The sequence below is a fragment of the Macaca thibetana genome, chromosome 7 (assembly GCF_024542745.1).
Source record: "Macaca thibetana thibetana isolate TM-01 chromosome 7, ASM2454274v1, whole genome shotgun sequence".
Taxonomy (NCBI): domain Eukaryota; kingdom Metazoa; phylum Chordata; class Mammalia; order Primates; family Cercopithecidae; genus Macaca; species Macaca thibetana.
The window spans coordinates 2,078,062-2,093,529 of NC_065584.1; the positions used below are offsets into that span (position 1 = coordinate 2,078,062).

Sequence of the window (15,468 nt, forward strand, 5' to 3'; positions counted from 1 at the left end):
CGGATCACCAGCTGACGGGCATTATGACCGTCACAGACGAAGCTGCTGCGAACGTCTGTGTGGGTCCATGCATGTGTGTGTTCACCTCCCTGAAGTCAACACTGAAGAATGGGGGTGCTGGGTGTCTGGCAACTGCTTCCTGTGGCTGCCACGCCACCTCACATTCCCCCGGCAGTGTGTGGGTTCCCCTGTTACACTTCATCCTGTTGTATTCCATTTGTTCCAGCCATCCTAGTGGGGATCAAGCAGTGTCTCATTGTGGCTTGGTTTACATTTTCCTAATGACCAGTGATAATGATCATGATGATCACGTACTTATTGGCTACTTGTGTGTCTTTGAAGAAATCTATTCAGAAAGATCCCTATCCTTTTTTTTTGGAGATGGAGTCTCACACTGTCTGTCGCCCAGGCTGGAGTGCAGTGGTGCGATCTCGGCTCACTGTAAGCTCCGCCTCCTGGGTTCATACCATTCTCCGGCCTCAGCCTCCTGAGTAGCTGGGACTACAGGTGTCCGCCAGCATGCCTGGCTAATTTTTTGTATTTTTAGTAGAGACAGGGTTTCACCATGTTAGCCAGGATGGTCTCGATCTCTTGATCTTGTGATCCACCCGCCTCGGCCTCCCAAAGTGCTGGGATTACAGGCGTGAGCCACCGCGCCCAGCCCGCTGCCCATTTTTTAATTGGACAATTCACTCTTCTTTGTTTTTGAGAAAGGGTCTTGCTTTGTTGCCCAGGCTAGAGTGCAGTGGCACGATCATAGTTCACTGTAGCCTCGACCTCCTGGGCTCAAGTGATCCTCCCACATCAGCCCCCAAAGTGCTGGAATTATAGGTGTGAGCCACTATGCCTGGTTCTGACAAGTGATAATCACTTTATTAAAATAGTTGGCTTAAGCATCTGCAATGGTGGTGTCAACCACAGCTCGCAGCTCAATTCCAATGGAGCAATCAGCTTCACAATCCAGGATGGACCAGGCAGGTCCACGAGCCGCTTATGGATTCTCGTCTGGAAGTGATCCTGTGTCTGAGAACCTTCACAAGGTGTTTTTCTCTTAGTGATTCTCAAAGTCTTGGCAGGCATCAGAGCTGGTCCTTTCACTTTGAGATTCTTTTTCTCCGTGCCCCTGATAAGCCAGCACACACCTTCAGGGATTTTACATTGCAGCTGGTCAGGGCAATTCTAATTTAAGGAATCACCCCACCGGCTCCAGAGATGTCCTTCTGGTGTCTTTAAAAGCCATGGCTGTGAGGCGGCTTCCTGGTCGACTTCTCGGCACAAGTAGACAGCAGTGAGTAGGGCTAGAGTGGGCGGGCCCTAGCTCCGTGGCACCTGAGACTGCATCGTTCTCAAAGCAATGGACAATTCAGCTTTTAACTGGATTGTTTGTGTCTTTATTTTTCAGTTATAAGCATTCTTTATGTGTTCTAGATTCACGCCCCTTATCACAAACATGATTTGCAAAAAATATTCTGTTCTACTGTTTCGCTTTCTTGATGGCACTGTTTGGAGCACAAAAGTGTAAAATGTTGCTGTGGTCCAGAAAAACTTACCTTTTGTCGCCTGTGCTTTTGGTGTCACATCTAAGAAACCCCTGCCTAACCCAAGGTCATAAGATTGGCCCATTTTCTCCTAAGAGTTTTATCATCTTAGCTCACAGATGCAGATATTTGATCAATTTCAAGATTGTTTGTTTGTTTTTCTTTTGAGATGGGAGTCTCACTCTGTCGCCCAGGCTGGAGTGCAATGGTGTGATCTTGGCTCACTGCAACCTCTGCCTCCCGGGTTCAAGCGTTTCTCCCACCTCAGGCTCCCAGGTAGCTGGGACTATAGGCACCTGCCATGATATGATGCCTGGCTAATTGTTTTTGTATTTTTATTAGAGACAGGATTTCACCATGTTGGCCAGGCTAGTTTCAAACTCCTGACCTCAAGTGGTCCACCTGCCCCAGCCATCCAAAGTGCTGGGATTAGAGGTGTGAGCCACTGTACCCAGCTGATGCATTTTGAGTTAATTCTTGAATATAGTGTGAGGTAGGGGTCCAAATTCCTTTCGTTTGAGACAGGGTCTCACTCTGGTTGCCCAGGCTGGAGTGCAATGGCATGATCTCAGCTCACTGCAGCTTCCACCTCCTGGACTCAGGTGATTCTCCCACCTCAGCCTTCCGAGTAGCTGGGATTACAGGCACATACCACCATGCCTGGCCAATTTTTTGTATTTTTAGTAGAGATGGGGTTTCACTATGTGGACTTATGCAATCTGTCTGCCTCAGCCTCCCAGAGTGCTGGGATTACAGGCACGAGCCACCACAGCTGGCTGAAATTCCTTCTTGTGCACGTGGATATCCAGTGGTCCTAGCACCTTTCTTGAAGACTATTCTTCCCCCATGGATATCTTGACATCCTTGTTCACCATCACTTGCCCATAAATGGAAGGGTTCACTTGTGGACTATCACCTCCATTCCTCTGATCTCTATGCCTGTCCCTGGGCCAGCCCCGCACAGTCTGGATCACTACTGTGGTTTTGTGGTATGTTTTGAAATTGGGAAGTATAAATCTTTTCTCTGCAAGACTGTTCTGTCTGCCCTGAGTCCCTGCATTTACATATAAATGTTAGCTGGTCAATTTCTACAAAAACACAGCTGGAATCTGATAGGCACTGCGTTGAAGTTGTACATCAATTTAGGGAGTATTGCCACCTTAACAAGACTAAGTTTTCCAATTCATGAACATATGACATCTTTCCACTTATTTATATCTTCTTTCTTTAAAAAATGTTTCATAGCTTCACTGTATGAGTCTTACTCATTTTAAAAATCAGGTTGCTTTTCCTCCTGGGTTTGGAGAGTTTTTAATATATCTGTTGGATACAAATCTTTACCAGGTACGTTATTTGCAAATATCTTCTGTCAATCTGTGGCTTATCCTTTTTTTTTTTTTTTGAGATGGAGTCTCGCTCTGTCGCCCAGGCTGGAGTGCAGTGGCGCGATCTCAGCTCACTGCAAGCTCTGCGTTCTCCTGCCTCAGCCTCCTGAGTAGCTGGGACTACAGGCGCCTGCCACCACGGCCAGCTAATTTTTCTGGATTTTTAGACGGGATTTCACCATGTTAGCCAGGATGGTCTCGATCTCCTGACCTCATGATCCACCCACCTCGGCCTCCCAAAGTGCTGGGATTACAGGCGTGTGCCACCACGCCCAGCCAGCTTTTCATTCTTTTAACAGTATCTTTCAGAAAGCAAATTTCTACTTTTGTTTATTGTGTTACAAAATATAAAACATAATATTTTCCATTTTATCTATTTTTAGGTGTATAGTTCAGTGGCATTAGTGCAGGATTTAAGTTCATATTTTTTAAGGCTTAGAATCTATGTAATTTAAATTTTAGGCTTTTACATTTAGGAATATGGTCCAGTCAAGCTGAATTCTGCACACGGTGTGCACTGTCAAGCGTCAGTTTCTTTGTGAAAAGATACTTTCTCTGATGAACTTGGCACCCTTGTTGAAAATCAAGTGACTCGCTAGGTGTGCCACCTTTTACAATGAAAAATACGGAAGGCAGCCCCCAGCGGAAGCTTTCCCTGTGAGCTGAAGCTGAGGGCTGTAGGGAACAGACTTCACTCTGGTTCATCCTCACAGGACGGGTCCCAAGCAGAGCGCTGCTCTCCTCCTCACCAGACCCACTGTGTGGCACCTGGGCACAGGGCAGCCTGGATGCCAGTGCTCTGTGGTCAGCCTAGGGGCTGTGAACGTTTATACCTCCAAAATTCCTATGCTGAAACCTGACCACCAAGGTGCTAGAATTAGCAGGCGGGGCCTCCACCAGGTGGTTAGGGCCCGAGAGCTCTGCCCTGCTGAATGGGCTCGGCGCCCTGGTGAGGGACACCAGGTGGTTAGGGCCCGAGCTCTGCCCTGCTGAACGGGCTTGGCGCCCTGGTGAGGGAGGCTTGAGGGAGCTTGTCAGTCCCGTCCACCACACAAGACACTAAAGTGCCCTCTATGGGAAACAGGCCCTCAGACACCAAATCTACTGGCACTTTGAACTTGGACTCACAGCCTCCACAACTGTGAGAAATACATTTTGGTTGTTTATCAATTTCCCAGTCTAAAGTATTTCGTTATAGCAGCATGAACAATCTCAGAGGCCTGTAATCCAGGCAGGCAACCTCGTCTCACTGTGCATCTCCTGCCCAATGAGGGTTGCTGTGAAGTCCTGGGCAGGGGGCAGTGCCAGGCGTGATGCTCCCAGTGGCCAAGACACAGGTTCAGAGCTGCAGTGGAGATGGTCTGGTCTTTGCAGGAAAGGGATGGGTGGAAAATCAGGAAAGAGATCCCATCGCTCCATTAAAGTACTGGGTTGACCTGTGTGAATTTCACACAAAACTGCGCAATTAACCCTATGAAAATGATGTTCTCTCCCTGAACGGTGTCTGTGATGTTGGCCCATCTTTTCACAGTTTGGGTTGTGAGTCTCGGAACCATAATCTGTGTAAGTGAAATGCATTCTGGGACTCAGTTCAGTTGCCCACGTGAGTGCAGAATCCCACAGTCAAGATTCAACCAAGAACACCCACCCCTGAACCCACAGGCGCTCGACAGGGCTCAAGGAAGCCCCAGGCCAGGGAGCCGACTTGGCCAAGTCCCATCTTCAGCTGGACTTGGGAATGTTCCAATCCAAGATGCAAACCAAAAGACACAGGGGCCCGAGGACCACCCCAGTAGTGGAGGTGCCCTTCCTCTGCAGCCAGTTGGTGATGTTACGCCGTTCTCAGAAATGCTGCCTGCCCCACCGGGCCACAAATCACCTGTTTCGGCACATGCACTTGACAGCCTCGCTGAGTGTGTGCCCCGAGGCTGATCCAGGTGCATCCCGAGTATGTTAGGACACAGCGCCATCTACAGGCAGCGTGCTCTCAGGCCGACAGGCGACAACACTGCTTCAGGGCTGAAATGCTTAAATGCCACCTCTTCACTTCCGGTCCTGAACCCAGGCACGTTTTTCTTCTGACATTAAAGAAACAACAAAGGCTGGATGTGGTGGCTAATGCCTGTAATCCCAGCACTTTGGGAGGCCGAGGCAAGCAGATCACTTGAGGCCAGGAGTTCAAGACCAGCCTGGCCAACAGGGTGAAACCCTGTTGAACCCAGGAGGCAGAGGTTGCAGTGAGCCGAGATTTGGGTGGTTTTGTTTTGTTTCGTTTTTTTTTTTTTTTTTTTTTTTTTTTTTTGAGACAGAGTCTTGCTCTGTCGCCCAGGCTGGAGTGCAGTGGCCGGATCTCAGCTCACTGCAAGCTCCGCCTCCCGGGTTTAGACCATTCTCCTGCCTCAGCCTCCCGAGTAGCTGGGACTACAGGCGCCCGCCACCTCGCCCGGCTAGTTTTTTGTATTTTTTAATAGAGACGGGGTTTCACCGTGTTAGCCAGGATGGTCTCGATCTCCTGACCTCGTGATCCGCCCGTCTCGGCCTCCCAAAGTGCTGGGATTACAGGCTTGAGCCACCGCGCCCGGCCTGTTTCGTTTTTTTTGAGACGGAGTCTCACTGTGTCGCCCAGGCTGGAGTACAGTGGCGCGATCTCGGCTCACTGCAAGCTCCGCCTCCCAGGTTCACTCCATTCTCCTGACTCAGCCTCCCGAGTAGCTGGGACTACAGGCACCCGCCACCACGCCTGGCTAATTGTATTTTTAGTAGAGACGGGGTTTCACCGTGTTAGCCAGGATGGTCTCGATCTCCTGACCTCATGATCCGCCCGCCTCGGCCTCCCAAAGTGCTGGGATTACAGGTGTGAGCCACTGCACCCGGCCGAGTGTTTTTCTTTTTGAGACAGGGTCTCGCTCTGTTGCCCAGGCTGAAGTGCAGTGGCTCGATCTCCGCTCACTGCAGCCTTGGCCTACCAGGTTTCCTCCCAAATAGCTGGGACTATAGGTGCACACCACCACCCACGGCTAATTTTCGTATTTTACTGTAGAGACAGGGTTTCGCTATGTTGCCCAGTCTGGTCTCAAACTCCTGGGCTCAAGTGATCTGCCCGCCTTGGCCTCCCAAAATGCTGGGATTACAGGTGTGAGCCACTGAGTCCACCTATGTTTTCAGTATGAAAATTATGCAAGTTCATGGTAGAAAATTCCGAGATTAGAGAAAAGGTAAAAGATGAACATTGAAAACCTACGGACTGTCAATAGTGGGGGGCTGTCAGGTGGGGAGGAGTCCATGGGAACTCTGTACTTTCTGCTCCATTTTGCTGTAAACCTAAAACTGCTCTAAAAGCTAAAGTCTATTTATAAAAAAACAAACACACAAACTAATGTTACGCCCCCTGAAAATGACTTCCCAGCTTCCAGTGTATTCACGACTCGTACTTCAGCAGAGACCCAGCGGGCGACCTGGAGCCTGGGAGGCAGTGCCGCTGTTCCTGCACATCACGGTGAAACTGGCCGCGCGGGCGACCTGGAGCCTGGGAGGCAGTACCGCTGTCCCTGCACCTCACGGTGAAACTGGCCGCGCGGGCGACCTGGAGCCTGGGAGGCAGTACCGCTGTCCCTGCACCTCACGGTGAAACTGGCCGGGCGGGTGACCTGGAGCCTGGGAGGCAGTGCCGCTGTCCCTGCACCTCATGGTGATACTGGCCGGGCGGGTGACCTGGAGCCTGGGAGGCAGTGCCGCTGTCCCTGCACCTCACGGTGATACTGGCCGGCCGTGCAGACAGTGAGCGGCAGAACCAGATATGGCCCCGAGACAGACTCCAGAGGCCTCCTCCTGCCCAGGTGCTGCTGTAAGCGTGGGGGCTGTGAGCAGAAGGCGCGGTGCACTCACCTCATCGGACACTTTGAACCTCCGCAGCAGCGCCACCACTTTCTGCTTGAAATTTTGTTGCTGCAAGACAAGCAGTGTAGAGTCAGACCTGCTGCCAGAGCCGCAGACCTGCCACTGGAGCCACTTCCTCAGGCCGCAGGGAGGCCGCACCCAGGCCCGCCGTGGGAAGGCAGCAAGGCCTCAGCACCAGCAGTGCTGATGGATTCACACGTAGCTCCCAGAAGCTTCCCAACAGGCCTGAGGTCTGACAGTTCCATTCCTGGCCAAGGGGGACCCGGGGAGGTGTGTGCAAACGCCATGGTTCTTCCAGAAACCTCTGCAGCCCTTCCCAGGCTCACGGGGCCCTTCCTTCAGCACCCCTTCCCAGGAAAGTCCCTGGCCAACTCCAGAAGGAAGGTGCTCAGCACCCATGTGGGGTGGGAAGGTGGGTGAGTGTGGGGTAGTGCGTGCTCCAAGAGCCTGAGCCCCATGGACGCCTCGTGCCACCCTGGACTGCAGAACCTTGGCTCCAGCCACTGGGCGAGCGGGACCCTCAGCCACCCTCTCGGGGGCCAACCCTACAAAGGTAGCCCACGCCCTCCCTCCACAGCAGCTGGGCCCAAGGGGGCCCTGGAATGGAGGCACAAGCTGGTGTTCTGCACAGTGGGGGCAGATCTCCAGGCCAGCAAGACATAGCTTCACTACTCTGGGGCAGCTCGCCCATCCCCGGCACTGTCTGCCCACAGTACCCCCTTGAATGCTGCCAGAGGAGGCGGCGGTGTCTGGGCTGGCCTGTGCCCACATCCCTTGTCAGCACCAGGCACAGGGCTCCCCTGCCACCTGTGCTGGCCTCCCTGGAACCATGCCTGTCCTTGGGGTGTCCAGGCACCAGGTGGTGGGCCCTCTGTGCCGGTGCTGGACATGGCCTCTGAGAAAAGAGCTGCCCGAGCCTTCCTCATGGAAAAAATGCCTGACAGCCCCACCAAGCTCCTGGGGACCGTGGGGCCAGGTAGGCCAGATCCCAAACAAAAGCGAGGGAACCAGCCCACTCAGGTGTATGTGGGCACCTGAGGGGACGAAGGGGAGGATGGCCTCCCTGGGGCTCTCCAGCCTCCCAGCCTTGCTCAGGGCCCACTGGGCCTAGTGGCCACACAAGGCTGAAGTCATGAGATGTGGTGGGGCGGGGGAGAGAGTGGCACCCAGGAGACTGGCAACCAGGGGGTCTGCCACGGGACATGCTGCTGTGACCTGGGGTGATATCTCACTTCCCACGCCCATGCCCCCCACCACGCCCAGGCTCCTAGCGTCCTCCCCCACCCTCGCCTTCCCCAGCATTCAAAGAAGCAGTCTCCACCAACCCTGGTCATGGACGTCGTTCTTACAATCGATCTCCGCTGCTTCTTCGGCTTCCCGACGTCGAAGTCGTCCTCGTCCAAGTCCTGCAGAGACACACGCAGTGGCTGAGGCCATGGCAGCCTGCACGGCGCCGGAAGGACCCTGCCAGCCTCAGCGTGGGCGATGGGAGAGGCCCAGCACTGAGAGCCAACCTGCTTCCCAAGACTCTCAGAGCCACCTGCACACAAACCCGAGCCCCTGGGGTCAGGAGACGAGAGACGGGCGGCCAACCAGGGGCCGGGCCTGTGGCTCACCCACCCTCACGAGGCCCTGGTGACGGCTGGTGAGGACCCCACAGACCCCAGGACACCCGGTGTGAGCCGGGAGAGGGCGCGGAGCCCCGGCCCCAGGTCACCTGCCCCTGCACAGCGTCGTCACTAGCCTCCTGCTCGGAGGAGAAGCTCTCATACTCCTCCTCAGAGTAGTTATCTGCGGAATGAACAGACAGAAGGGAGGGTGCCGTGAGATTCCACCCAGGAAACCAGGCGGTGGCCACCCCCAGGCTTCCCTGGACACAGAGTTGGGGCAGCGAGGAGGTGGATCCATGCAGGACAGAGGGGCTCCAGACACAGGTGCTGTGGCCCCGAGCCCCCAGAGTCCACTGGCAACAGTCTAGGTCGGGGGTGGCAGGAAGTGGGGAGGGCCAGGGAGGGCAAAAGGGGGCCACATGAACTGCTCCAGCCCCCACGGCCGCTCCTACCGGCTGGCATTTCAGCCTGGATTTGCGCCAACTGGGTCCCCCCTGCCTGAGGAGTAGGGGAGGCGCTGGTGACCCTACTGGGGTGGCGGCAGCCGTGGCACCTGCCTATGCTGGGCCCTGCACCCAGACCAGCAAGGGCATCACAGTGCGACCCCACACCTCTTTTTGAGGACACTCAGGACTCAGGCCTCTCGACCGAGGAGCTGTAGCCAGGGGGACAGAGCAGGGACCTGTGGCAGCCCGGGCCCCATAACAGCGCATGCCTCTGCGGTGGCTTCCAGACAGGAGAGCAACTGACTTGTGCTCCAGACCCCCGACTTCTTAAGCCAAGCTGGATGGTTTCTGCCACCCGATGTGCCGTGGCTGGGAGATGGCCTCCCCACGGCAGGGGCAGAAGCAGGCTGGCACCGCACTCACCCGTGGACTTGGCCTTGGGGCCGGCCTGCATGGCGCTGTCCTCGTGGTCAATGGGCTGGCTGGACAGGGAGGCGATCCAGATCTCGGCTGCCTTGACGGGGGCCTCCTTGATGCTGCTGCAGAGGCTCAGCACCTGGCCACCTTCAGACGGGTGCTGCATCACCTGTAGGCCAGGGGCACGGTTCTAGAAAGCGCCATGACGGGAAGGAGCCCGGTGCCCTGGTGTGTGGGCTGGGGTTTCTGAAGGGCTTTCTCTCTCAGTGACAGCAAGGGCAGGCCTCGGCAGGGCTGCCACAGGGCAGGGAGCATCCAGTGGACAGGAAACGTGGCCACCGGGGAGAGGGGACAGATACGAGAGGTGGACACAGGAGCCAGGTGGACAGACGAGGGGAACATGGGAGTTCTTGTGAACAGGCCATAAGGAGAGGGCATGGGGCTGTGCTGGGGAGGCCAGTGCCAGGCACGGCCATGAGGGACTGAGATGGACAGAGAGAGGTGTCTGCGGCCCTCCTGATCTCAGGCACACCTGCTGTCCACACAAAGCCACCCAGGAAGATCCTGGGCCCCCTGCTTCAACTCTGCCTCCACCCCTCCACCCACTCAAGACCTCAGCAGCAGCAAAACAGTGTGAAACCGGCCGTGCAACCCACAGGAGTCAATGCCACAGGAGTCAATGCCCAGGGACCAGTGTCTGTGGGGGACCAAGGAGGAGCAGCCGGAGCACTCTCAGCCAGGCAGGAATCTCCAACAGCAGGAGACACCCACCAGGCCTGGCTCACAGGCCAGGCCAAGCCCCTCTGTTGTGAGAGACTCAAACCAGGGAGTGGCAGAACAAGCCCCGGCCCCTCCTGCAGCCACAACCCGCACCTAGGCATGGCCCCGCCGTGCCCCATGCCAGCCTCAGAACCACACGCCACGATGACAGCTCTCAGACACTCACAGCCTTGGGGCCATCTGTGCTCTAGAAGCCGCCTTTTGGGACTATTGGTTCACATCCAGATGTTAGGATTTTCTAGACCAGATTTATTTATTTATTATTTTTTTGAGACGGAGTCTCACTCTGTGGCCCAGGCTAGAGTACAATGGCGTGATCTTGGCTCACTGCAACCTCCGCCTCCTGGGTTCAAGCGATTCTCCTGCCCCAGCTTCCCGAGTACCTGGGATTGCCGGCGTCCACCAGAACGCCCAGCTAAGTTTTGTATTTTTAGTAGAAACAGGGTTTTACCACGTTGGTCAGGATGGTCTCAAACTCCTGACCTCAAACGATCTGCCCGCCTCGGCCTCCCAAAGTGCTGGGATTACAGGCGTGAGCCACCACGCCCGGCCGACCAGATTTATTTTTATTGTGGGGTCCTGATTTGGGCTGCTAATTCTTCAATTAATCAAAGTAAAAAAATGTTTGAAAGTTTACATTTGCCCTCACCTTCATTTCAGAAAATTACGATGGGCAGCTGGCAGCTTCTGCCAACACTCGCACCCACTGCTGATGCCCTTGTGCCCACACACTCGCCGGGGCACATGCAGCCTCACGCACTTGGAGGCTGCTGTTGTCTCACGCGGCAGGGTCTCAGTGTCACGCAGGGGTGAGAACCCGTAAGCTCAGAAGCCCTCGTTCAGAAACGCTGAGCCCTTGCTGGGCATCCCAATACAATGAGCTCAGTGGGGAGGGGACTGCTGGGCTGGGGTCCCGGAGGAATCAAGTGGGGCTCAGGCGGCGCTACACCTGCTCACACCAACTTCCACGGCGCTCAGAGGGGTCCGGGCCCTTTTCCTCCCAAGAAAACCCTGCTCACTTCCTCCTTCAGATGGGAGGGCAGAAAGGAACGGGGCCTCTTGACGAAGATGCTTTTGCCGGGATCCCTGCAGCAGCTGTAATGGGAATGCTCTGCTGGGCCCGTAGTGGGCCAGGGGCAGGTTGTGGAGTAGCCCCCGCTCCTCTCAGCCTGTCATCGACCTTTATGTGAACACTATTTTGATATCTGCATGCCCTGGAAGTCCCAGGCCCCACGCTCCGGGCTGCACGTTCCCCTCCTCCTGACAGTGCTCCTTGATGTGTGCGTCCTCCTGGCAAGGGGCCAACCACCCTTGAGCTGGGCACTCCCCAGGGGTGACGCTGGCTGGCAGGCAGGTCACTGTCCTGGACTGTGGTCATTCCCACTCCTGCCCCTGCTGACCCTGAGACCACCCTCCTGGGTTAGTCCAGCAGATGCTCTGTGGATGCTCAGTGATCCTCAGCAAAGGGCTGGAGCTGCCTCACCAAGGAGGGTGGCCTCAGGGCCCAGCTCCCTCTGCCCCTGACCCTGACAGGCTCCTCCCTCTTCCATTTTCAAATAGATTTGAGTGACATGGAAAATTGAGGCCGGACACAATGGCTCACACCTGTAATCCTAGCAGCACTTTGGGAGGTCTAGGCAGGTGGATGGCTTGAGCTCAGGAGTTTGAGACCAGCCTGGGCAACACGGCGAAACTGTCTCTACCAAAAAGTACAAAAAATTAGTCAGGCATGGTGGCGTGCACCTGTAGTCCCAGCTACTTGGGGACTGAGATGGGAGGATTGCTTGGGCCCAGGGGCTTGAAGCTGCAGCGAGCCAAGATCACACCACTGCACTCCAGCCTGGGTGACAAAGACCCTGACTCAAAAATAAATAAATAAATAAATAAATAAATAAATAAATAAATAAAATTGCTCAGGATGTCACACTTAATTGTACAAATAGTATAATAAAAATTTTGTGAAAACAAATAGTCATGCACCACGTAATGACAGAGGTATGTCCTGAGACATGCATGGTGAGGAGACCTCATCATCTTGCCAACATCACAGCATGCAAGCCTGGGTGGTGCCGCCTACCACGCGCCCAGGCTGCAGCCCTCGCTCCACTGTGCTCTGCCTTACTGCACTTTGCAGATCTTTTGTTTCTCACAGTGAAGGCTTTTGGCAACCCCGCACCAACCAAGTCCAACGGCGCCACTTTTCCAACCGCAACTGCTCACTTTGTGTCTCCGTGTCACATTTTGGTAATTCTCCCAATATTTCAAAACTCTATTATTAAATCTGTATGGCGATCTGTGATCCGTGAGCTAAGGTGTGACTGCTGCAATTGCTCTGGGGCACACGAACATCACCCACGTAAGACGGGGAACTGAATCAGTGGATGTGAGCATTCTGGCTGCTCAGCCCACCGGCCATCCCCCGTGTCTCCGTCTCTCCTCGGGCCTCTCTCTTCCGAGACACAACAATATGGAAATTAGGCCAATTACTAACTCTACAATGGCCCCTAAGTGTTCAAGTGAAAGGAAAGGTTGCACATCCCTTTCAACGAGAACCTAGAAATGACTGAGCTTAGTGAGGAAGGCACGTCAGAGGCCAGACGGTGAAGGCGAGGCCTCTTATACTAAATCACCAAGCAGTGAATGCAAAGAGAAAGTTCCTGAGGGAAGGAAAAGTGCTGCTCCAGTGAACACAGGAGTGAGAATCAGCAAAGCAGCAGCCTCAGTGCTGATGTGGACAGAGTGAGTGGCCGGGATGGAAGATGGAACCAGACAACACTCCCTTAAGCCAAAGCCTCATCTGGAGCAAGGCCCTGACTCCCTTCACCTCTGTGAAGGCTGAGAGGCAAGGAGTGTGCGGAAGAAGCTTGGAGCTGGCAGAAGTTGGTTCATGAGGTTTTAGGAAAGCAGCCATCTCCATAACATAGAAATGCAACGTGAAGCGGCAAGTGCTGATGGAGAAGCTGCAGCGAGTTCTCCAGAAGATCCAGCTCAGATCATCGACGAAGGTGGCTACACTAAACAACAGATTTCAACGTAGAAGACACAGCCTTCCACTGGAAAAAGATGCCATCTAGGACTTTCATAGCTAGAGAGGAGAAGTTGATTAGCCACCACACCCGGCTCATTCTCTTTTTTTGAGACGGATTCTCACTCTTGTTGCCCAGGCTGGAGTGCAATGGCGCGATCTCAGCTCACTACAACCTCCACTTCCCAGGTTCAAGCAATTCTGCCTCAGCCTCCTGAGTAGCTGGGACTTTAGGTGCCTGCCTTGCCACCACGCTCCACCAATTTTTTTTTTTTTTTTTTTTTTTGAGGCGAAGTCTCACTCTTGACACCCAGGCTAGAGTGCAATGTCACGATCTCGGCTCACTGCAACCTCCGCCTCCTGGGTTCAAGCAATTCTCCCGCCTCAGCCTCCTGAGTAGCTAGAATTACAGGCATGTGGCACCATGCCCAGCTAATTTTGTGTTTTTAGTAGAGACGGGGTTTCTCCATGTTGGTCAGGCTGGTCTCGAGCTCCGGAACTCAGGTGATCCGCCCACCTCAGCCTCCCAAAGTGCTGAGATTACAGGCGTGAGCCATCACGCCCAGCCCACTAATTTTTTTAATGTTTTGAGATGGAGTCTCACTCTTATTGCCCAGGCTGGAATGCATTAGTGTAATCTCAGCTCACTGCAACTTCCGCCTCCTGGGTTCAACTGATTCTCCTGCCTCAGCCTCCTGAGTAGCTGGGATTACAGGCGCCCACCACCATGCCTGGCTAATTTTTGTACTTTTAGTACAAAATTAGAGACAGGGTTTCACCACGTTGGCCAGGCTGGTCTCAAACTCCTGACCTCAGGTAATCCGCCTGCCTTGGCCTCCCAAATGATGGGATTACAGGTGTGAGCTACTGTGCCCAGCCTTTTCTCTCTGTGTGTGTGTGTGTGTGTGTGTGTGTGTGTGTGTGTGTGTGTTTTTAGCAGAGACAGCGTTTCACCATATTGGCCAGGCTGGTTTAGAACTCCTGACCTCAAATGATCTGCCCAGCTTGGCCTCCCAAAGTGCTGTGATTACAGGCGTGAAACAGGGCACCTGGCCTGGATTCACCATTCTTGATGCCATGAAGAACATTTGTGATTCATGGGAAGAGGCTGAGATATCAACATTGACAGGAATTTGGGAGAAGAGGATTCCAACTCTCTCATGGATGGCTTTGAGGGGTTCAAGGCTTCAGTGTAAGAAGGAACTACACATGTGACGGAAATAGCAAGAGAACTGGAATTAGAAGCAGAGCCTGAGGATGTCACCGAATTGCTGCAGTCTCACGAAGAAACTTCAGCTGATAAGAAGCGGCTTCTTATGGATGAGCAATGAAAGTGCTTTATTATTATTTTTTAATTTTTTTTATTTTTTTTTGAGACGGAGTCTCGCTCTGTCGCCCAGACTGGAGTACAGTGGTGCGATCTCAGCTCACTGCAACTTCCGCCTCCTGGGCGGGCTCATGCCATTCTCCTGCCTCAGCCTCCCGAGTAGCTGGGACTACAGGCGCCCGCCACCACGCCCAGCTAATTTTTGTATTTTTAGTGGAGACGGGTTTTCACCATGTTGGCCAGGATGGTCTCGATCTCCTGACCTCGTGATCCACCCGCCTCGGCCTCCCCAAGTGCTGGGATTACAGGTGTGAGCCACTGCGCCCGGCCAAAAGTGGTTTCTTGAGATGGAACCTGCTCCTGGTGAGGATGCTGTGAACACTGTGGAACGGCAACACAGGACTTAGAAGATTCCATCCACTGCGTTAGAAAAGCAGCAACAGGATTTGAGAGGACTGACTCCTATTCTGAAATAATGGTGGGTAAAATGGCACCGAACAGCACCACAGGCGACAGAGAACTACTTTGTGAAAAGAAGAGTCAAATGATGCAAGAAACTTCTTCGTTGTCTTGTTTAAGAAACTGCCACAGGCACCCCAGCCTTCAGCAACCAACACCCTGATAGGTCAGCAGCCATCCACGCTGAGGAAGACCCCCACCAGCCAAAGGGCTACGCCTCCCTGAAGGCTCAGATGATTGTCAGCTTTTCTTTTCTTTTCTTTTGAGATGGAGTCTCACTCTGTCACCCAGGCTGGAGTGCAGGGGCATGATCTCGGCTCACTGCAACCTCTGCCTCCTGGGTTAAAGTGATTCTCCTGCCTCAGCATCCCTAGTAGCTGGGATTATAGGCGTGAGCCACGACGCCTGGCTAATTTTTTGTGTGTTTTTAGTAGAGATGACGTTTCACCATATTGGCCAAGCCAGTTTCGAACTCCTGACCTCAGGTGATCTGCCTGCCTTGGCCCCCAAAGTGCTGGGATTACAGGCATGAGCCGCCACGCCTGGCTTTAGCAATATTTTAAAATCAATGTGTACATATATTT

The 15,468-nt window shown here is 53.9% G+C and overlaps 1 protein-coding gene across 4 annotated transcripts in view; it reads right to left on the reverse strand.

The window, feature by feature from the left end:
• The window catches only part of PACS2 (phosphofurin acidic cluster sorting protein 2), a 421,633-nt gene that overhangs the window by 20,264 nt on the left and 385,901 nt on the right, over positions 1–15,468 (reverse strand). For all 4 annotated transcript variants that reach the window (XM_050796972.1, XM_050796973.1, XM_050796974.1 and 1 more), the window contains 4 exons: positions 9,300–9,462; positions 8,538–8,611; positions 8,146–8,226; positions 6,809–6,868 (listed from right to left, as the gene is read on the reverse strand). In XM_050796972.1, coding sequence (XP_050652929.1) covers positions 6,809–6,868; positions 8,146–8,226; positions 8,538–8,611; positions 9,300–9,462 — 378 coding nt within the window. The remainder of the gene's footprint in view (positions 1–6,808; positions 6,869–8,145; positions 8,227–8,537; positions 8,612–9,299; positions 9,463–15,468) is intronic.